The sequence below is a fragment of the Pinus tabuliformis genome, chromosome 5_2, assembly GCF_031772625.1.
Source record: "Pinus tabuliformis cultivar Carrire ecotype Pingquan chromosome 5_2, CPIR1, whole genome shotgun sequence".
Classification (NCBI taxonomy): Eukaryota; Viridiplantae; Streptophyta; class Pinopsida; order Pinales; family Pinaceae; genus Pinus; species Pinus tabuliformis.
This window is the reverse complement of record NC_142306.1, coordinates 952,157,827-952,181,829: the sequence shown is the minus strand read 5'-3', so window position 1 is coordinate 952,181,829 and position 24,003 is coordinate 952,157,827. Positions and strand designations below refer to the sequence as shown.

General features: G+C 42.2%; 1 protein-coding gene across 1 annotated transcript; it reads right to left on the bottom strand.

Annotated features, from left to right (window-relative positions):
• Positions 1-8,512: 8,512 nt before the first annotated feature.
• LOC149162417 (uncharacterized) lies at positions 8,513-22,631 on the bottom strand. Its single transcript, XM_089435179.1, has 3 exons — positions 22,232-22,631; positions 11,600-13,029; positions 8,513-11,446 (listed from the first exon to the last, which is right to left on the bottom strand). Exons 1-3 carry the CDS (start codon positions 22,629-22,631, stop codon positions 8,513-8,515), a joined length of 4,764 nt encoding a protein of 1,587 aa, XP_089291305.1.
• Between the last annotated feature and the right edge of the window lie 1,372 nt (positions 22,632-24,003).

Here is a 24,003-nt window from a genome sequence, read left to right as displayed (position 1 = left end):
CTCGCTCATCACACCCTACAGAAGGGCTTTCTAGTATGCATCACACTTTTTGCACTGAGCAGGTGAGATGCATCGCACCCTTAGCACTGAGCAGTCTATATGGTCCAGTTTTGACCAGTTCTGAGCAATTTTCCATGGAGAACTTCTGGGAGATGATGTAATCAGCTGACCTTGCTCCTTTAGGGTGTGAAGCAACACTTTTAGGGACTTAGAAGCCCTTGGTTTATGGACATTTATGATTGGGGTTGCAGTTCCCAAAAATGTCTATAACACGTACCCCCTTGGTTAAGCCCTGAGGGTTTATGGATTGTAGACCCAACTGCATAAGAATGCTTGCCTCTTGGGGCAGAGGAGGATCCTTAGGAATATTCCTTAGCAAGCTTCTTATTGTATCTTTGAGCCACCTCAATGTTTGAGAAATTATGCATTTGGGCTCTCTTTATTTGTCTTTGAAGATCCGATTATTGCGCTCTTTCCAAACATTCTAGATAACAAAGCCTGGTACCAGAATCGAGGCTTTGTTAATGATTTCATTCCCTGAGAAATTTACCTACCAGTTCTTCAAGGTATTGGAAATGTTGAGACTATCCCTGTCTATTTTCCTAAAGATTGAGGCTACCCAGTCCCATATATTTGAAGTGAAAGGACAGAGGTTGAGAAGGTGATCCATTGTCTCCTCTTGAGAGCCATAGAGATAGCATTGGGATGGGCCAATAAAGCCTTTTTTTTTAGATTCTCCCAGGTTAATATTTTCCTTTGATTCACTAACTAGATAAATAACTTTATTTTCATCCAGTGGGGGCCTTGCCATAGTTTCTTCTAGACTAGAACAGGATTCGTATAGTTAAATCCTGTTACTCCCTGTTTGGCTTCTTTGAGGTTAAAGTTACCTTTGGGGTTCTTTCCCCATCTTAGTTGGTTATGTAAGGAGGAAACCAGAATCCTTCTGTGCTCTAGCTCCTGGGCGAGAGTTCTTGCTAGGGCCTTCAAAGGACTATCATCATTGTAGCCTAGATCCTTCCAATTCCTCCATTTCTCATTATCCCCATCCTGGTCCCAGAAATCTTTAACCATAATTAGCCCTTTATTATCTGTGTCTCTCTTGAGAGCTGCTAAACCATCCTTGTATAGGATGGGTTCTTGTTGCCAGTTGTCCTCCCAAAACCTTGCTAGGTTCCCTACTCAAATTTCCCAGAAGCAGTGTTGCTGAACAATGCTTTTATTCTCCCATGCCAGATTCCAAATATGGGAGCCCCTGATTTGCCCTAACATTCTAATGTGATCCTTTTCTTGCCAATTCTTGGCATATTTTTGTTTCCACAACTTAGCCCATGGAGCTGCCACTTCCTTAATCCATCTCCACCAAAGTTTGGCTCCCGAAACTCTACTAAGGGTGTCAGGGTCATGAAGCCCCAAGCCACCTTGGTTTTTGGGCTTGCATATCTTGTCCCAGGCTACTAAGGCCCACTTATTTTTTTCCTCACCTTTGCCCCACAATAAATCCCTTTGTATACTCCTGATCTGTTGCATAATGCCTTTAGGAGCCGGAAGAGCAAAGAACATGAATATGGGAATAGCCTACAAGACCGCTTGTGTGAGCACCAAGAATCCTGCCAGATTTAGTGACCTGTGTGTCCATTTCCTGACCTTGTCCTGAAGTTTGTTGATTGTTGGCTCCCACACACTCTTGCTAAAAGGTTTATCAGTAAGAGGTATGCCCAGATACTTGGAAGGTAGTTGTTCCCTTTGAAACCCAAGAATTTTGGTAATATTCCTCTGAATAGAAATATTGGTATTAAAGAAAAAAATTTGGATTTGTTGAGGCTTACCTTTGTGCCTGCTGCCATAGCAAAGTCATTCAAGATATGTTTGATCTCTCTGGCTTCCCTGACTATGGGTATACCCTGTAGCATCGTATCATCCACAAATTGCTGATGAGTGTTTGCTTCTCCATCTTTGGTGAGTTTGATGCCCTGGATACGTCCTTCAGCATTTGCCCCTTTGAATGCTCTACCTAGCCCTTCCATCATGAGAATGAAGAGGAAAGGTGAGAATGGATCTCCCTGTCTGAGACCTCTGGATGGAATGAAGGTTCTTGATGGAGCTCCATTGAGCAGTATAGAGAAACTGGTCATGGTAACTAGTGCCATAACCCATCTTATCCAATTTTGGTCAAATCCATAGGCCCTTAGAATTTCTCTTATGTACGACCAGCTTAGTTTGTCATAGGTTTTCGCTAGGTCCAACTAAATGATCATACCCGATTGTTTGTTGCTTTTGAGAGAGTGTACCACCTCATGAGCTTGTATGATTTTGTTGAGGATTTTTCTTCCTTCCACGTAGCCCATTTGCTCCTCCGAGATTAGAGATGGTAGAAGGGGCTTGAATCTATTGGCTATGACTTTGGAAATAATTTTTTACATCACATTACATAAGGCTATGGGTCTGAAACCTTCCAGAGTCATGGCATTCTCCTATTTTGGGATCAGAGTTATGAAGGAAGCATTAAGAGCCTTTAGAACCTTCTTAGATTTTCTTGAGTCTTCCACAACCTCAAGGATATCCTGTTTGACTATTTCCCAGCAGGTTTTGAAGAAGTCCACATTGAACCCATCCGGGCTTGGGGCTTTTCCATTTTGCATTTCATTGATCACTCCGCTGACTTCCTCTTCCGACACTGGCCTATTGAGATTGTGGTTATCTTCTCTGCTGACCAGTTGAGGGATGTATTGAGTAAATTGTTCAATGAACCTGGATCTATCCTCTAATGGTTCCTCTGCTATATTGGTGATTCTTTTATGTGCCCTGTGAGCCATGGTGGATTTATGAAAAAAAATTGTATTCCTTTCCCCCTCCCTAATCCACTGTATCCTTGATTTCTGCTGCCAGAAAATTTTCTCTTGCAAGCATCGCTCTTCCCATTCTTCCTACAAGGAGTTTGTAAGCTTTAGCTCTCCTCGGTAAATCCATCCGTGATGTTTATCTGATTAATATCCTGTAGCCTCTGCTCCACTTCTTTTTTAGCTCTGAAGATGTCCCCAAATTCCTTTTTGTTCCACTCTTTAAGCTTGGATTTGATGTATTTGAGTCTCTGATGGAGCATGAACATTTTAGTGCCTTGGATGTTCATCTCTTCTCTCCACCATTTCCCAATATTACTGATGAATTCAGGGTGAGTTAGCCAGGCATTTTCAAACCTAAAAGGTCTATTCCTAGGTGTGCCCATAAATGTGGCTTCCAGCTGTACAGGCCAGTGATCCGATCCTCCAAAGGGCAGAATAGAAGCTTTTATGGCTGGGCTTGCGAGAAGGAGATCCTCTGAAATAAAAAATCTATCTAGTTTGGAAGCAACTTAAGCAGCTCCTCCCCTCTTGTTGTTCTAGGTGAAGGTTCCATTTATTTTTTCTGTGTCCAATAGCCCCATGTTCATTATAAAATTCTGGAAAGCCAAGGAGTCTCTTCCTAACTGTCTAGTACCTCCTTTTTTTTCCGAGAGAGATCTTATCATATTGAAATCTCCTACAACAATCCACAGCAAATTGGGGTATCTAGCTTTGAGATCCTCAAGGGAGATGAGAAGCTTGAGTTTGTCTGCTTGCTTTTGCGGTCCATAAACATTTGTTATCATGTAGGCTTCCTTATCCCCTATAGGTAGGTTGACAAACCATAGAAAGATAGTTCCTGGAAGCTTTAGCATCCAGGATCCCAAATTTTTGTGGATCCCACAGCGTGAGAATCCCTCCCGCCGAGTTCTTTGCTTTAACCTCTAAGTACTCATATCTGATTAGCCATTTTTTATGAATTTCTCTAATCTTTTCCATCGAACATTTTGTCTCCTGAATAAAGATCATATCTAGTTTTTCTTCCTTAATTCTGTGACTGAGAGTCCTTTGTTTCCTTTTATTTCCTATGCCTCTGATATTCCAAGTTGTGAGCTTCATTAAGAAAGGTTAGTAATGGAATAGTTGGTAAGATCTTTCATTTTACTTGAGTTAATCAATAGTTTCCCACATTCGTTGAGTAGTTCATTCTGTCTTTTCCTGCCTCTCTTCCTTCTTGAGTTCTTTGACAATTGTTCCTGTACATTTTCCATTATTATGACTCCACTGTGCTCTTGACTTTCATGATTTCTTTTGACTCCAGCTCCCTTTGCTTGTGATCTCCATAGAAAGAGTTGTTGAACCCTGTCATAGTCCTCCCTTGGCAGGGAGTCCACTCCTATAGTCGTCCCTTTTTCCAGAAATTTTTCTAGATCTAGATTTTCTTTATCTAGAATCTCCTAGAGCTCAAATTCCTCCATTCCCACTTCACTTGGAATCATCTCCTGGTCCTTACTTATCTCCATGCAGCTTGGTTGGTCATCCTTTTGCTGGTTCTCAACCATGATATCCTCCATGTCGTCTTCCTTCACCTTTTCATTGATTATGTTCTCCCTGTCCTGGATTATTTCTTTGCTCCCCTCTTCTTCCTCTAAGATTTTGAACCGATTGTGTCTTGACTGTCTATCCTCATTCATCTTCTTTTGTGGACGTTTACTGCCTTTCCCTTTGCTCCTGACCTTGGTGAAACCCTCTTGATTCTTATCTTCAGCAGTTTTTACATTTCCTTCCCTATTGTTTGCTGGGCAGTCTCTGAATAGATGTCCATGTTCATGACATTTTCGGCACCTAAATGGGATGTGCTCATAGTCCACAGTTTTCACCCATTCTTCATCATACACCTCCAAAATTATTGCTTCTGGAAGAGCTCCTGATAAGTCTATTTCCACACAAATCTGGGCAAAGGAGGTGTATTTTCCTTTTAGAGTGGCCTTTAAGAACTTTAGGAAATGCCCCAGTTTATTGCCTATTGTTTTCAGAGATTCTGGTAGCCAATAGTCCAAAGGAAGAGAGTACAGTCTAATCCATACAGGTACCAATGTGAAGGTCTCACGCTCCAGGACAAAGTTCATCTTCCATGGCTGCATGTAGAGTCCTGCCGCAGCATAGAAATATGGACCTCCTTCAAACACTTTGTCCTTATCCTCTAGGCTCATGAACACCACTGTAAAGAAGCCCTTAGACCCTAGATGTAGGTGTATTTCCCCCTTAGGCTTCCAATGACTCCTTATCCAGATATGTAGCGCCCTCTCCATTGGCCATAGCTCCATAAACTTGCAAATGATCACATGTTCCGTCATATGATCCCTATGTGCTTGAAGTGCAGGATCACTCAATATGACCCGTGGAATGGTACTTGATTTGGGTTTGTAGACCCCCGTTGTCCTTATGGAAGGATGTTTTCCATGGCTTCTTGCATTCTCCTCCTCTCTGTTTGTTTCTGGTTTATCCCCTTCTTGTTCCTGAAGTTCATTTCTTTCCAATGTTTCTTTTCCTTTTGCTTTTGTAGCCTTTTCCAGAGGTTTTTTAAAGTGTTGCTTTCCTGCTTCCTTATTCTTGCCTGTAACTACCTGACTGTAGGAGGGAGCAACGCTTCCCCCTGCACGTCCCACCATGCTTCCACAGTTCAAACCCTAGCTCACCTTCAACCCTAACTCCGACTTCTTCCGCTCCTATTCTAAAAAAAGAAAAAAACTTATTAGTATTAGTATTTAGTATTAATATTAATTGCCTTATTAATATTAATGATACTAATAGTATTAACTATTTGTGTTAATATTTTTTTTTTTGTAAGCTACGGTAGAACCCATTCTATTACTCGATAGAAATAAAAACTTTACAAAACATCAGGATAGTGCAGAGAACCCGCCCTCATGGGGAAACCGGGTGATAATCCACCTATAGTTTCTGGTGGCTGCCCAAAAATAAAATGCATATAGTCTCAAAATTTTAGCCAAAATTACAAGACAGTCTTTAGATTTTCTAAAACTATTCATCTGTAAAACGCAAATATCAGCCTCTACATAACCCAAAAAACTACAGTTAAAAAGGCATTGAAGATTTTCCAGCATATCTTAGCTCAGGCGGTATCCAGGTCCGGTTGCTGTCGCGTTCCTCCAACATCAGCTCCTTGCATGCTCCTCAGCAGTTGATGCAGGGCCTCCATCTTCTCCTCCTGACGTTCCATAGCAATTCGAATGAAACTCAGCTCCCTGCGCAGGTCCGGGTCGCCCTTGGCCAACTTCACCATCTCTTGAGCCACCTGCTCAAGCGCCTTCGCCAGGAGACCTTTCATCACCCAGTAAATGTGTAATGACTGTTTGAAGAGCGTCATTCGCCCCCTAGTATGGCCGGGGTCGTGAAGCAAGGATTCCCATTCTTCCATCTCGTCCGCAGACTGGTTCTGGAGGGCCTCCTCCTCCAAAAACTCCATCACTCTACGGACCGCGGGGTTAGACTCCTTCATGAACGCCCTTTCCGCCCGTTTAAGTCTGTAATTCACCGTCAGCCGAGTCTTTTTCTCCGGATTCGGCTTCCGTCCCATCCTCTCACTTTCCCTCTGCACCCTCTTCCTCGGGCCCCAACCTCTTTTTCTGCTTCCCTCCGTTTCCTCGACAGGGGTGGTAGCACTGTTCCTCAACCCCGGGCGCCGCCCCTTCTTCCCGCTTGGCTCAGAGAACCCATCACACTGCTGGTGCTGGCTCTCAGCAGCCGTCCTTTTCAGCGGAACCGACCACCCTCCTTCTCCGTCTAGAGGAATTTCCTCCTCCGACTCCTCATCGATTTCCCAAATTTCTGTCGAGGGGCTGTCCTGGGCAAGTCCTTTCCCTTTCTGATTCTGCGCCTCTGTCGCCATCCTTTGGTGTTCTTCGGCCTCCTTAGTCCGCTGCCTGGTCTCCATCTCTCCCTGTCTCCCTTTGCTGGGCAGTCCCTGGTACTCTGCGCTCTCAGACCCAGCCAGATATCTTACCAGCGCCCTACTCTCTCCTCTCCTAATTTGGAAACAAACAGGAGTCCGAGCCTCTTCCCCGATCTTGATATAAGTGGAGGTGTTTACCTCATGGTCCCGTTTATCACCGGCTGTCGAATGCCGCCAGTTACCAGCACGGTTGGCATCATTAATGGTAGTTATTGTATGATTTATGTTTGCTATCGAGGCTTCTGACAGCCCACCATTCTCTCCACTAAAAATACACAGGTTAATGCTCGCACTTTGGGCAAAATCAAGTGCCATTACCTTCTCACACTGCCACAGTACATCACTGCACTCAGCCATTATTACATTCCATTTCCTCGAGTGATCATTGATCAGACATCGGGATCTCCATGGCCTTAGTTCATGCCAGCTCATTGATCTGACAAGGTGCTTATGTGGCTTGGTCATAATCCAATTTGATGATCCCGGCTAACTCTTTCCACTCGCTATGGCCACTCACAACCTTCCATTGTTGGTCCATCCTGTTACCCCTCCCTCTGCTGCCCCAATTGGCCAGGTAATCAGCTGCCTGGTTACCTTTCCTGCGTACATGATTAACTACCTTATATTCAACCTTTTTTAAGAGAACAACAATGTCCTGAACGATCCCCGCAGTACGCCAACTACTGGTGGCTTTTTCCCAGCTCTTACCATTATTTAGTTTCTTTACCATGTCCACAGAAATCTGGGAATCACCTGAGATTTCCAGGTTAGAGTAACCATTTCTAACTGCAATCGTTAGTCCTTGATGGAGGGCCCAAAATTCAGCTTCGTTGTTGGTCATCTCCCCTCCTCCTTCTGCAAATATCCATCTGACCTGTTTATTACTGTCCCTGAATATGCCTCTGAAGCCTGCCTCTCCTGGGTTTCCTTTTGAAGCCCCATCGAAATTTAATTTAACGAAGGAGTCCCTGGGAAAACAGAATTTATCAGGGCTCGGGCTCCTCATGTCCTGAGGGATAGTGAGCTTGTGCTGGACCATCTCCAGTTTTAAGTTTAACTTAATCAAAATTTCTTGTTCCTCTTGATTTGTCTTCCAATCGTCCTCGTACCACCTTTCCACTAGGACTGTTTCCCGCATGAGCTCTACCGCTTTTATCCAGGTAGTCTCTGGGTCCTTTGACTGATTCTGGAAGATCCTCCGGTTTCTCTCCTTCCAGAGCATCCACGTGACAAACCCCGACATAAGGCTCCAGGCTCTTTTCACAACCTTGCAGTGGAAAACCTCCTTGTTCCAGTTGAAGACCAATTCATTGAAATCACTGATAACGAAACCAGGTTTATTGAAGGTTCGCTTGATGTTCACCCACAGATTCTTGGAATACTGACATTTAATTAGGAGATGATCTCTGGTTTCCCCCTCCTTCTTGCAGAGACAGCATATCGATGGTCCATTAAAACCCTTCTTCTGGATTCTATCCCAGGTGAGAATCTTATTTTTTGCAGCCAACCAAATGAACATGGAGACCTTTGGCCACCAATTGTTTTCCCAGACAACTTTCCAGTCAAGGTGTCCCACATCCCCATTCTGAGAGTCGCTTAAATAATAGGCTTCTTTGGTGGTAAACAGGCCTTTCATGGTGTTTCCCCACCTTAGGATATCTTGGCCTTCACGGGCTCTGGTTTTCCTGGACCCAACTTCTTTTTTGTAATTGTCTTAAGTATCTTGATCAATCCCTCTGTCCCATTCCATTGGATCGATCCAGACTCGCCACCCTTCTTCCGCCGGCTGAGTTCTCCAATAGTCTCTAACACAAGTCCTGTTTCCTTCTATTCTGGTTCGGATTTGATGAAGATTTGGGATTCTACTCAGTCTTTCCCTCTGCTGCCACCTATCTTCCCAAAAATTTGCCTCTGCTCCTCCACGGATCTCCCAGAAAGCTTGTTGTTCCACCAGATCCCGGTTCTGGCGAGCCAGGTCCCAAATGGAGGATCCTTTAGGCGTTACCTGTTGCCTTAGGATCTCTAACGTTGAATCAGGCATGTTATATTTAGTCCTCCATATTTTCTTCCACAGATCATTGCCCCCCCGGAGCCACCTCCACCACAACTTGGCTCCCAGGACCCTGTTGAGAGTTTCAGGGTCTCTCAGCCCCAAGCCTCCTCTCTCCTTCCTCTTTGTTAACTGTTCCCAAGAAACAAGAGCCCACTTCTTTTTTTGATCAGACCCTCTCCAGATGAAATTCCTGATAATCTCTCTGATTTTAGCACAAACCCCCAGAGGAGCAGCCATTATCGAGAGAGAATAAATAGGGATAGCTTGCAGTACAGATTTCACCAAGACTATTCTACCTGCAATATTTAGAGCTCTGAAGGCCCAATTTGCTATCTTAGCATGCAGTTTATCCAAAATCCCCTGCCAGTTTTTCACCTTTTTTGAGGTAAGGTCTAAAAGATTGCCTAAGTATCTCGTAGGAAGCTCCCCTCTTCGAAAACCCAATAGTCTGATAAGATGGTTTCTAACCTGGTCTGTCGTGTTGAAGATGAAGATACAGGATTTGTCTCTGTTGATTTCCAAGCCTGATGCCTCCGCGAATAAATCCAGAATTTTTTTGATCTGTCTGACTTCTTTGACAGTTGGTTCTCCAAACAGCATAATGTCGTCTACAAATTGTTGGTGGGTTAAGGGCAAATTATTCCCCCATAGCTTGAGGCCCTTCAATCTGTTTGTCTCTCTTTCTTGTTTAATGTACCGACCCAAACCTTCAGCTGCAAGTATGAACAGAAAAGGGGATAGAGGGTCCCCTTGTCTAATCCCCCGGGAGGCATTAAAAGTTTTTGTTGGAGTGCCATTAACTAAGATAGAAAAATTTGGGGATGAGATCAAGCTATGGATCCAAGCAATCCATCTCTTATTAAACCCAAAGCTCTCTAGGACTTTTCCCAAATAGTTCCAATTTAATCTGTCATAAGCCTTAGACAAGTCCAGCTTGATCAACATACCCTTTTGCTTTCTAACCTTGAGAGAATGCAAAACTTCCTGGGTTACAACAAGACCATCAAGGATCTGTCTTCCTTCAACAAAACCAGTTTGTTCTGTGGATATTAGCTGGTCGAGAAGGGGTTTTAATCTCTTGGCTATCAGGGACGTTACAATCTTGTAAATTACATTACACAATGCTATTGGTCTAAAACCATTAGCATCCTCTAGATTTTCACCTTTGGGAATTAAAGCAAAAAAAGTAGAGTTGAGAGCCGGCCATACCTTTTGGTTCCTTCTTGATTCTTCCACCAGATCAAGGATCTCTCCCCCCAGGAAATGCCAACCCGCCTGGTAAAAGTCTACTGTGAAGCCATCTGGTCCCGGGGCAGTCCCCTTTTTCATTGCTTTCACCGTCTCCTCTACCTCCTCAAGGGTCGCCGCTCGCATTAAAGCCTTGTTTTGATCTTCAGTGACTAGGCTGGGGATGGCCGAGCAGATTTCCTGTATAGCTCTAGATCTATCAGCCTGCGGTTCAGATAGGATCTCTTTGTGGTGGTCTACCAGAATCTGTTCGATCTCCTCTTGCTCCACAGCTCTCCTTCCATTCTTATCTTTGATGGAGAGGATTCTATTCCTCTGTCTATGTTTAATCATTGCCTGGTGGAAGAATTTAGTATTACGTTCTCCCTCTCTTAACCATTTTATCCGAGATTTCTGACGCCATAGCACCTCCTCCTGTTTTCGTCTTTCTTCCAATTTCCCAAGGATGATCCCTTCTTTGTTAATGCTATCCTCTGTCCTGCCTTCTAATATCATCTTCTGCTGAATGCTTTCCATTTCTCCTTCTAATTTTTGCTTATCCTCAAAGATGTTACCAAACTCTTCTTTGTTCCACTTTTTGATTTTGCCCTTCAGCTCCTTTAGTTTTAATTGGAACGTTTGCATTTGTCCCCTACCCTGCACAGAAGATTGACACCACCATTCCTCGATTTTCTTGATAAATTCTGGGTCTCTCAACCAGAAGGATTCAAACCGGAAAGGTCTCCTCCCACGATTTTTTTTTATATCAATTTCTAATCTAATCGGCCAGTGATCCGATCCCAAGGAAGGTATAATCTTCGCCTCTACAAAAATGTCTTTGTTCATGATAGCTTCTGTAACTAGGAATCTGTCCAGCCTAGAAGCTATTTGATTTTTGCCTCCTCTCCTGTTATTCCAGGTGAATATCCCATTGATAGTTTGAATGTCAACTAGTCTTAATTCCTCTATCATCTCATTGAATCTATCCATGATTTGATCCACCTTCCTCACTCCTCCTTTTTTCTCATCCAAGGATCTGATTAAATTAAAATCTCCCCCTATGATCCAGGCAGCTTCAGGATATAATCTGCGGATGACTTTCATGCTTGCTATGAAGTTTTCTTTTTCCCCTATGGAGGGGGGGCCATAAACCCCTGAAACAACAACCTGCTCCTTGGTTCCCACTATCCTACCCTGGCCAGTAAGGATTCTACTCATACTAGTCCACCGATCCATGATAATATCATTGGGGTTCCACAGAATTGCTAAACCTCCTGCAGATCCAATAGCATCCAACCCCATCACCTCGTAATGAAGATTATTTTTTCCTAAAATACCCTCAAGCTGTTGCACCGATATTTTAGTCTCCTGCAGAATCATAATGCTAGGTTTCTCTCTTTTTAACTTGTCCTTCATATACCTTTGTTTACCCTTACTGTTTAAACCCCTAATATTCCAACTTATGACAATCATTTATAACTTTTTGTAAGAGGGGAAAAAAACCTCTGACAGAGGTATCACCTTACCTGAATTGATCAACTCTTCACCCACCGTCTGGATTGTTTCGCTCATTGTTTTACGGCCCCTCTTCCGACTGTTCTTGCCAGAGCTGTCCATTCCCACCATTCCTGTCCCCTGATCATTTCCGGTCATCATCTGCTGGGCTATATTCTCTCCCATTTTCTCCTTATATTTCTGGAATACTTCCTTATATAGCTGTTTCTGTTTTTCCGGGATGAATCTGCTGTCGAGGTATTTCCATTCTTGAAGAAGTCTTCTCATTATTCTCTCCTCTTCAACCACATTTTCTGCCTGGTGCTCCACTTCCATGTGTGATTGCATTGTGGTATCTTCCCCCTGCTCTTCCGGTCGTTCTCTCTCGATTTTCCTTGGGTTCATTTCCTTTTCTTTGTCTTCCCCTGTGATTTCCATCGGGTTGTTCCCAGGATCCTCATCATCTTCTAGATTTATTTCGTAATCCTCCTCACCATCCTGTAATACCTGAAATTTGTTCGGGCTTGTCATTGGAGCAGGTTTCCCTTGAGATTGCGATCTAGGGCCTTCTTTATTTTGCCTTCGTTTTCTTGTAACCTGCTGGAAACCCCCAGCCACTGCCTCCTGACTTTTCTTCGGTTCCTCCTCATTATTTAACGGGCATTGCCTGTATAGATGACCGTATTCGTGACAGTTTCGGCATCTAAAAGGGATGTGCTCGTAATCTACTGGCTGTTGCCAAACCTCATCATGATATTCGACCTCAACGGTATCAGGAATGGGTTCCGCCAGATTCATGTAGACACAAATTCTTGCAAAGGAGTTATATTTGCCCCGTTTTGTAGCCTCTGCAATTTTAACAAACTTCCCGATTGTGTTACCTATGCCTTCTAATGTTTCCGGGTCCCAGAATTCGTCGGGCAAGCCAAAGAGTCTGACCCAGATTGGTGCCTCCAACAGTTTTTCCTTATCTGGGCTATATCGTTCCTCCCAATATTTCATGAACAGTCCTGCATTGTTCAAAAAATAGGGCCCTTCTTCGAATATCCTGTTCTTGTCTTCCACGTTTGTGAAGATTGCTGTAAAAAACCCCTTGGCCCCCAGTTTGAGGTCTATATGACCTCGAGGTTTCCATTTCTGGTCAATCCATCGGAGTAACTCCCTTTCCGATGGCCAATAGCCAATGAATTTACAGATCAGGGCGTGGTCTTTCATATAGCAGTTGTATTCCTCCAGCTTATTACAAGGTATGACATATCTCGGTTTTTTTTGAGCTCGCGGTACACATTTCCCTTTCATCCTTTTCTGCCAAAGATTCCCCATGACTGGGGCCTGGCTGTCCGTCTGGTTATTCCTCATTCCATTCCCGCTGCTCTCCCCAGTTACCACATTCTTGAAGGAGGGGATCTCTCCCCCCCCCTCGTCTGCTCTGCCATTTCCTCTCAGCGCTTGACTCTCTGTTAATATCCTAGTCCAATAGGTTAAGAAAACTCAACTATCGGGTCTGACCCTCCTGGCCGGATCTCTTTCTTGTCCTGCCGTCTTCAGCCTTGTCCGCGCCGTCACGTGCAGCGATCGCTGGTCAGGTCCTGCTGTGGCAGCTTCTGCAAACCCTAGCAGAGCCCATCGTCCCTCAAAAACTCCGCTCAATCGAGAGTTGACCTTAACCTTAAACACGTTGTGTTTGCTACCAACTATTTATGTTAATATTAATAATACTAATATATATATATATATATATATATATATATATATATATATATATATATATATATATATATATATATATATATATATATATATATATATATATAGATATATATATATATATATATATATAGATATATGTATATGTATATGTATATATATATATATATATATATATATATATATATATATATATATATATATATATATATATATATATATATATATATATATATATATAGATATATATATATATGGGGTTATTGGTTTATATTTTTAAATTAAAAATAGAAAAGTAAAATAATTTCTTCCTAATTTTCATTCTAGTTAAAAGTAATCGTTACATTATAGGCATTGGAATAATATTTCTCTCTATTTAATCTCTTTGATTCTTCATCTTGTCTTGACGATGAACCACACTGGTTATTTTAATTAATTCTAAACGTGTCAAAAAATAAATTTTAATGTAATTACCACTCAAAAAAAATCTCTCAAATATTCAAGATCTAATATACCCAAAAATATTCAATTTGTATAGAGTTAACAAATTAAACCTATAATTCAAAACAATTTTGACTAAAGACCTCACGAAACATAGCACAGTTTGACTATGGCATGTCAATGTACCATAATTAGTATTCAATGTTCGTATATTTTGAAAGGAATTTCACAAATCTAGTTGATATCCACAATGCCACCATTGCCTTAATTCCTTAATTTTATCAATCACCCATCTAAGGAGCCGATGACAACATCCAGGGATTTCATCCTCATCACCATTGTACTAATGCTCATCTTTGTATCTACAAACAACCATCTCATGATTCATCATTATCATGTGAAAATTCATGAACAAGTGTAGGTCGATATAGAAGCCCTACAAGCATTAAAACATTTCGTCACATATGATCCCATGGCCAACTGGGATATTGTTGCCAATCATGTCTGCAATTGGACTGGTGTCACCTGCCACCCTCATAAACTATATGTCTCTGGACTAAATCTATACAACATGAGTCTGCAAGGAACTATACCTCCACACTTGGGTAATATCTTGTTTCTTGGCATGTTGAACCTCACTTTTAACAGTTTCTCTTCCACAATTCCGAATGAATTGGGCAAGTTGCGTCACTTAAAATGTCTGTTACTTAATAAGAATCACTTGATATTGTCCATTCCAGAGGCTTTAAAATATTTCACATCTCTCATGATGCTTAACCTTTCCTTCCATAAATTGACAGGGGCTATTCTGAGTGGTCTCGACCAATTAGAAAACTTATGCACTGGAATTTCTGGCTTTAGGAAATAACTTCCTTACTGGCACTATCCCTTCTCAACTTGGCTTGACCGCTAGAATTAAAGGTCTACCTCTTTTAGCAAACCATCTTAGTGGAGGAATCTCGCCTTCATTGCTTAATTGCATAGGGTTACACACCTTAGCCTTGTATGGCAACATGCTTGTTGTGAAATGTCATGGGAGATAGGTACAAAGCTCTCAAATTTATAGGCCTTACTGCTCCGACAAAATGAACTAAACTGTACCATTCTGAAATATTTAGGAAAATTCTCTCAGTTCTTAAACATAGACCTCTCTGAAAATTTCTTAATGGGAGGCATACCTCATGAATTTGGAAAACTCCATTTTCTACAGAGATTTGAACTTCATGATAATCATTTGTATAGTGAGGAATCCATTTCCATCTTTGGATCTCTTTCAAGATGCACCAATCTGCGAACACTCACTCTTTGCATCAATGATATTAAGGGCGACTTGCCTGGAAGCATAGGTTGTATTTCTCAAAATATTATTTATCTATATTTGGATGTGAATTGTTTCACTGGTAAGATACCCCAGGAGATGAGAAACCTCATCGGATTGATCTTTTTAACTCTAAATGACAATTTTCTATCTGGAAGCTTTCCTTCTGCACTAGGAGGGATGTCTACTCCTCAATTACTGGACCTCTCCAGGAATAACTTGGAAGGTAATATACCCTATCAATTCAGTCAATTGAAGGCTCTGTATGAATGGTCCTTTCTCAAAACATGTTTTTTGGAGAAATTCATCATGTTTTTGCAAGTTTACAGTAGCTAAGAAGATTAGATGTCAGCTACAACAAATTCATTGGTAATATACCAGACAATATTAGGGATTGTTCCAGTCTCAAGCTTCTGGACCTCAAGAACAACCAACTAAGTGGCGTGATGCCATCCAAAGTGGCTAGCCTTCATAACCTACAGTTATACATTAATGTCCCACATAATGCACTCACAAGATGGTTGCCTTCCGAACTAGGAGGAATGAAAATGGTTCTAGCAATTGATTTCTCTGCCAATAATTTTTTGGGGAGCATACCCGACCAATTAGTGAATTGTGCCACACTGGATTACCTTAATCTCTCTCACAATTCATTGGACAGCACAATTTCGACATCAATCGATCAAGTTGCAGGCCTTCAAGATTTGGATCTCTCTTTCAATAAGATTTCTGGTCCCCTACCTCGCTCTATAGATAAATTACGGAAGCTTATGCATTTAAACTTGTCATACAATAACTTCATAGGAGGAATAACATCTTTTGGAGCCTTCAGAAAACTGAAATTTACATCATTCCTAGGAAACACTGCACTCTGTGGCAGAGGGATAGAGTTACCCCCTTGTAAATTGATGACAAGGCACCATCATGATTCAAAAATAAGGTGTTGACGGTGTTCGAACTACCAACATTCAGGTGATCTCCCTGGTATGAAGTCCCAACTAGACCTCACAAAGTTTGGTGTAGGAGCCCCATTCACTATGATGGCCCAGTTTCCATTATCTTAAAGATATGCCTTAGCTCTTTCTTTTCAGCACATGAGAGTGGTATACTTAGTATTCAAACAATGAGGTTCATGTGCCTGGTGAGTGCTTAGTGTAACTTATGTCTAATTTCTTTCACTGCAAAGGGAGAGGGTGAGATTGAGTCTCAAGTCGAAAGGGAATAGTCCCAACTCAGTTGGAGATACACAACACAGCAAGACATGCACAAATTCTGGTGGAGTAGTCCACACAGATGCGGCAGTCACAAACACAAAGTGAACATATAGCACGTACAACGCCCAGCGAAATAGTCCACATGAGTGCAACAATTGTTATAACAACTTTACAAGGATGAATCTGTCGAGTGTTTGAAGAAGTAGTCCACACGAGTGAGACAACGTTAAACACTGATAAAATACATTTCCAACAACATATGCACAAAACCAACCGAAATAATTCAATTGTCTTAATACAATTAAAGAAATATACATTAAAAGCATCCAAAGAATAGTCTTACAAACGAATACAATACATGTGTGAAAATGTGTTGGCCTGTTAATAGGCTTCTAAATTAAGCGAAAGTTCCAAGACATATCTGTACACCATACATCGCTAACCCCGATAGCGGGGCATTGGAGCCACTGCTCTCTCCTTAAAGAAACGGCTACAGACTCTCAAGGCTATGTGGGAGGAGCCAAGGTGAAAAGTCCTTTGCATGTACAAATGAGGGGTATATATAGCCAAGGGTGAGCTTGACCCTTGTGAATCTTCAACTTGCCTCATGACTGTTTGACTTACATGACCCTTCAACTTCGTATATGGGTCTCTTGGACTTCCACGTTACATTACATTGATTATAGCAATATGGCCCACAATAGTGATGTGGTCGAGACCACTCATGACATGGCTCAACATGACAGTGTTGGTATGTTCATGATGATTGTGGTGTCCATGTCGAGATGCAGTGTTGTTGAATGATGAGAGTGCTCTTGGTGTATCATAGCTTCACCTCCACATGACAAGGTGTGCAGAGTCTTTGATGCTCTTGGTATTCGCTTGATGTTGCATGTGCATGTATCCTCTTCGTTGGTGCTTGGAATTCTTCATGTGGTCATTCATTCACGAACAAGTCTCCTAACATGCACTCCTTGTTCATCTCATTCATCATCGCTCCATGTTTCATCCATGTACCTATCTCTGCAATCACTCATGATGAGACGACATCAAATCCAGAGATCCCCTAGTCTACCATGATGCATCATCTTTTATTTTCAGATGCAGGTGCCCGGGAGAGAGGACAAGGCTCTTAAAATGCATTGAGCATATTTCAGGTCGTGACGCGAGGGTCTGGGATACTGTCAAGAAAAATTGTGTAGAGGTCACTGAGAGGCTGGGTTGAGTAGTCCGAGATAGCAGTGAAATTCTGTGAGATCTGGCTCACCTGGGAGGCAAAATTGCGCAATTTTTCTGGGGAAGGTAGTGCGAGTAGTAGGAGGTATTGGCAGTGAAAACTCCACAAATTCTCAAAGGAGGCTAGGAGCAGGCTGCAAGAGCTTACTGGCCAAAAATGCACATATCTGGGAGGTAGTCATGCAGGACATGTTTGTGTAGTTTTCGGGTTGAGTGGGGTTTCGGGCAGCTGGTTGAAAGTCCAAGAAAACTGTGCAATTTTTAGGAGCAGTAGGTCGGCTGGTAGGAGGATTGACTGACAGAACTGTGCAATTTTTAGAGATAGTGCAGTGACAGGTAGCGGGTGCATGTCCCTCTTGTCTATGTAATTTCTTTAGTCAGTGCAGGAAGGTAGGCTAACAACTTCTATGCAATTTTTGGGAGGAGTGAAGCCCAGGGTCACTTTCCGGTCAAATTCTTCAGTTGACCAGTGGGAGGCTTGATGGATAGGCTTACGGGTAGTGCAAATTAAGATAGCTTCTTGGGAAAAATATGCGTTGTTCTAGGTGACAGTTAGCCAGATCAATTCCAGGATTGTGCAGTGGAGACTGCCTGGGAGGCAAGCTGAAGCTCTGCGCAATTCGGGGCAGAAGTTGTTGGTCACTGAGGGTTGAGACTGTACAGTGCAGCTCAATGGAGGTCTAATTGATGGAGGGTGGTCCTGTTGACAGATATTTGGAAAAGTGGTTAAGTGTGTGAGTGATTGAACTCATCTATACATGACCTTGCGAACACACACTCAACATGACTTGACAACAAGACATCTCGAACCAAAAAGACAACATATGCTCGATGTGACTGACCAAAGGGTGTGAGCAACAAGTGCGACACTTGAAATAGATCGTTGAACGACTGCGACGACACTTGCACGACATTTCATACAACTTCATGTGTGAGTGCGACAGATGCTTCCATAGTGAACACAACTTGTACACACAAAGATGGACCTTGAACATAGCCAGAACAATACCACAAGCATGACATTGCAATCAACATTCTAAAAGATGACTAGTGGATGGTCAAGAAAAGAGGGTGTAAATAATTGACACGAGCTCATGGGATGAGCCCGAGTGTTTGCAAACATCAAGGAAAAACCAAGGAAGTCTCTGAAATTGGATGCAGGCCAAAATTTTGGAGGGTGTTGTAGCCGCTACAACACTTGGTGACACACTGGTTGAATACCAGCTTCTCTATTTTGGTTCATTGACAAAACATGGCCCTGGTCTATCAGGGAGTATTGAATCGATGTGCAAGTTACCTCGGCTTCCCCACTTACCCCATGGATAGACATTGTTCACCTTTTTCCAACTCAGTCAAACACAACAACAAGTTTCAACTTGATCACAGTGTTTCAAAATTGGGAAGGGTAGTTTGGCTCATGAGTTTAAAATTTTCAGAGTATAAGTTTCATCTCTGGTGTTTCTCGGCTACCAGAAAGCCTTGACAATACCTCAATGGAGTCACACATGAACACATGCATTTATCCACTGCCAGTGAGCCTGGTCAGTACCCCGGTGGAGTTGCATGCTTCACCTCCCTATGCAGGAAGCCTTTCTCTTCTTTTGCCTTTGTATTTTTTGAAAAGAGGACTATTCATAGGCACTTATTTATTTTTGGGGCAAAAGAGGGATCCCAAATTATTGAGAGTAGAAGAGGTTTTTGCTTAAGAGAAGCATGTAAGACCTCTGATTTAGGTTTGCTCGTTTAGATTTTCCCCTTCTCTGTTTCTACTAGTTGGATGAGCTTGAACACAAAGAGCAGGATACTGAGTATAGACATGGGTTTCTCCAGTGTGGACACATGATCATGGTTGGACTAGAGCTTCCCTTACAGATGACTCGTATTTTTGTCAAGACTTCATCGGCCGAAGGTTATAACCAAGCACAAAGAAGACAGGCACGAGACTGGCCAAGTGCTACAGTGTCACAAGACTCTTTAGATCTCAGCCACATACTCATTCAAAAGCCAGAACTCTATAGAGGGCAGAACATATTGACAAAAAAAGAAATAACATGATATTAAGAAAACAAAACAAAGTGAAGCAAAAATAGAAAAGCAAAGAGAAAATGCAACAAGCAGTAAACAAACTATGTACATGGCACAGGGCGCGGCCCCAGCTTACTGAAAGTAGTGCTTTAAGTCTTGGCCGTTGACAGGAAGGTTGTCAGTCCTCCCATCAAGTGATTGCAGACAGTACATGTGTGGGCCAAGCTTCTCTTGAACAGTGTATGGACTAATCCACAAGGACTAGAACTTTGTATGTTTTCATTTGTCTTCACTGGGTTTGTCACATTTCAAGACTAAGTCACCCACATCAAAGATAGTGTTCCCTGCAGACTTCTTGTTGAGCCATCTCTTGATACAGTTCTGGTGGAGTGTGAATTTTTCTTTTTCTTTCATCCTTTCTTCCTACAACTTGTGAAGTGTATCCATCCTACGCTGAACTTATAGACAAGGCTTGCCTTGGGATTCTTGGGACAATTGGAGCACATGCAAGTAGATGTTTGGCGGAAGGATGGCTTATTTCCCATAAACCAGGAACTATGGCAATTTTTTCAGAGAGGGTTTCGGTGTTACACAGTCAACCCATAAAGCACTCATCAGATCAGAGTGCTAGTTACGTTGTTCAGAGTAAATGGTCTTCTTGATAATGCAGATAAGGTTTTTATTACTAGATGATGCGAGACCATTTCCTTGCAGGGAATAGTTAGATGAGTGTTTAAGCACAATACCATATTTCAATGTGAAATCATAAAGCTTTAAAGACGAAAATTAAGTTGCATTGTTAAAATAAAGTGATACCGGAATGCCAAATCATGAGATGTTGTTCTATTGGAGGAAGCTGATGACTTCCTGGTCATTCACTTGCTTAAGCAGAACCACTTTTGTCCACCGTGTGAAGTAATATGTAGTTGTCAATATGTAGCGGTGTTGTTTCGATGAATGTGGGAATATTTCCCCAATGATGTCTAGGACCCACTATTGAAATGGTTCAGTCACTACAATAGGGTGCAACGGGGCTGTCGACCTTCGTGTTCTACTAGCACATCGTGGAAAAACTGGGAACTTGCGGGCACAAGCATCTGCATCCTTGAATAATGTGGGCCAGTAGAAACAAGCTTGCATGAATTTGTGCACAGTGGTATTTCCCGTGAGGTGGCCCCCAGCTGGTTCGTCATGCAAATCATGCAAGACCTTCTCTGAATCATGTGCTTCCAGGCACCTGAGAAAAATTTTGTTGCTGTGATTTTAGTAAAGCACTCCGTGCACCAATTGATAAGGTAAAGCTTTGAGGCGAAGTGCCCTCTTCTGTATCATGGAGAAGTGAGAGGGTATGGTGTCATGCTCAAGGTACTGGCACACATATTTGTACCAAGAGTTTCCATATGAAGTGGGCGGTGCATGCTCTACATCATACATCTCGATTTCTTTCTCCCAACTAGCGAGCTCTTCTACTTCCTCTTGTGCATGGACTGCTTCAATTGCGAGTCTGCAGAGACCATGACCACCTTTTATACTACGTATGCTTGTTTTTTTATGGCAGGGTAGTTGATTTGAAGTCCCTACATTATTTCACTCATGAAGGATATGGGACGTTCATCATTCAGCTCATCCTTTTGAGTGAGTACTGCAGCAAGTGAGTTGTCAGAGGCGAAGGTGTATAGAAATAAATCCTTGTTAAATTCTGAGTTGTAAAGTGCAACACATATGCTATAGTCTTCTTGATATGGGTGTATGCATTCTTTTCCTTCTTACCCCAGCTGTAGATTGCATCCTTCTTGATCATGTCTTGCATAGGTTTCACTATCTACGCATAATCTGGGATGAACTTCTAGAGGAATTTTATCTTTCCCAAGAAGGAATGCATGGCTTTCTTGTTAGCTGGGTGAGGAATCTGTGTAATCATCTGAACTCAATCTGGATCAACCTTGATTCCACTTCTAGCAATGATGTTCTTGAGGAGGTTCCCCTCAAATACTGCAAATACACTTTTCTTGGGATTCAAGGCTATCCCGTATTTTCGGCATCGCTCGAATATCTTCTTCAATTGGTGTATGTGGTCTGACCATCTAGAAAAGACAGTCACGTCATCAAGGTACACCACTATGCTCTGTCTGATAAGTCCATAGAAGGCGATGTCCATGGTGCACTAAAAGGTTGCGCCTGCGTTCACAAGCCCAAATGGAATTCTCCTATAGGCAGATGTACCCCACTTGGTACGAAAGGTAGTTTTCAATCTATCAAGTTCCACTACCAGAACCTAGTTATATCTCAAAAAACCATTGAGCAAGGAAAAAAAATTTGCTCCAGATACTATCTATAAAATATGTTCCATTGACAACAGGGGGTAGTTGTCTTTGTTCGAGGCACGGTTCAAGTTTCGGAAATCAATGCATAAGTGGATCGCCCCAAACTTCTTACGTACAGGAACTAAGTTAGAAACCCACATAGAATGAAGAACTCAGTAAATGATTCGTGCATCCAACAACTTAGTCAACACTTTCTGTGTGAGAGGTTCAAGTGACAAATGTACTTTTGTCAACTTCTGTTGAAATTGCTTGACCCCTTCTTTGATCGGAATCACATGTTGGATTATTCACGTCTCGTATGTTTTTAGATCATCGTATGTCCATGTGAACACATATAGGTACTATTTGAACAAGCGGACAAAGGCTTGCTGCTCCTGCAGTGTGCAACACATACTGAGATTGACGAACTTTGGATCTTGTTCTATTCCCAAGTTGATATGTTCGTACATCATGGCGGAACTGTGGGTTTTGTTGTTCATTGGCCCTTGGAAGCGGTTCTCCAATCCATAGAGATTTGCGAGAGATACCACACCCTTGGGGATGAGGTTGCCTTTCTTGTCATCAACTGTGGCTTGTAGAGATTGCTCGTGCTCATCTTCGTCAATTGTTGCGTCCTTGAAGACATCAGCGTTGGCCATGAAGTGCAGTATATTTTTATCATCGTAAAAGATGCGTAGATTAGTTATGTTATCAGGGATATAAGGCTTATATAAAATTTCAACATTAAACCAATCCCTAAGATGTGTGATCCGAGCAGCTGAGTAAGCTAAGGCATCGACCATTTCATTACGCATTCTTGGCACAACAATGATATTGAAAGATTGGAAGTTAGATATCAGTTGCCATACCTATTGTTGATAACTTTTGAGATGAGGTGATAAAAAGTGTATGGTGTTACATACCCATTGTACCACTATCTCTAAATCACCTACCACTTTGAGCGCAACAACATTGAGGCTAGTGGCTTTGTGCAAGCCCAATACAAGTGCTTCATATTCAGTAGTGTTGTTCATGCACTCGAACTCCAAGCGGCTTGAGATCAAGTGTTTATTTTGCTTTAGGTCTATCAAGACACACCTGGCTCCACATCCATCTTGTGTCTTTGATCCATCAAAATACATGGTCCAAAACTCGTTTGTACACAGACCACTTGATGTGCTATTACTACTACTGCTACTACTACTAGTGTTACAATGTACTGTACATTTCCATCAGTTGGGCAAGGAAGGAGACCCAACTACATGTCTAGTGGGGTTGGAGCTGGTTGTGCGAGATAACACCCCAGTTGTGTTTCCAAGAGGCAGTTTCCAAACATGAGTTCCACAAAAGCGAATGGTTTGTTCTCACCATTGATGGGAGTGACATTATGTTTCATGTATCTCTCGGATAACACCCAGATCTGATTGATTTTTCCCTGGTACAGAAGCCATAAGTGGGGCCAGTTTGTGGCAAAGTATCCATTCAACTTGCTGGACCAGTCTCTGCTAAGAAGTAAGCCATATGCTTTTGGTATGTCCACAATGACAATGTTGATGCATTGGTGAACTCAGTCCTCATGAGTAATCAGATGATCACATCCTAAAGTTCACCAATGGTTGGTATGCATGTTCACTCTAGTTGGATGATTTGCACAGATTTCTTTCTCCATTGCACATTGATCCTCTTGGCAATGGAGAGTGGCATGACGTTAACTGATGCGTCAGAGTCAACCAAACAATTTTGAACATTGCAGTTAAAAATTTCAAATGAGAGCAAGAATGGAGGGCAAATAGATTTTGTTTCTTCCATCCAGAGTGTGTTGAGCACAATTGTGAGTGAACTGGGAGATGTGCTTGCTCCCTTGATGGTAGAGGTTGTGTTGTCTGTGGATTTCTTCCCTAATGCATGCATTAGAATATCCCATTGACCCTTGAGCTTAGCTAACTCAAACAAAGATATGTTTGCATGATTTTCTTCTTATCTTCCACAATATTGTAGTCAAGGGCAGGTAAACTCACTAAGGTGTCTGAGGTTAGACTTGTGTTTGTATTGTCTGGCGGAGTGTTCTGAAGTTTACTACTCATGGACGTACTCTTGTATATAGCTGTCTTCCCGGGCTTGCTTTGATATTTCTTATTTGGAATGGCTAGTGGATCAACCTTCCTCATTATTAGTTTCATCTTTTCT

Bases quoted from the DNA above. Each gene is read 5' to 3' on its own strand.
- LOC149162417 (XM_089435179.1), bottom strand. From the start codon at position 22,631: ATGCGTAATGAAATGGTCGATGCCTTAGCTTACTCAGCTGCTCGGATC. The intron at 13,030-22,231 runs GTATGTGTTGCA...GGATATTAACAG, and splicing joins TCCAAAGTTCGTCAATCTCA to AGAGTCAAGCGCTGAGAGGA. The intron at 11,447-11,599 runs GTGATACCTCTG...ATGATTCTGCAG, and splicing joins AGTTGATCAATTCAGGTAAG to GAGACTAAAATATCGGTGCA.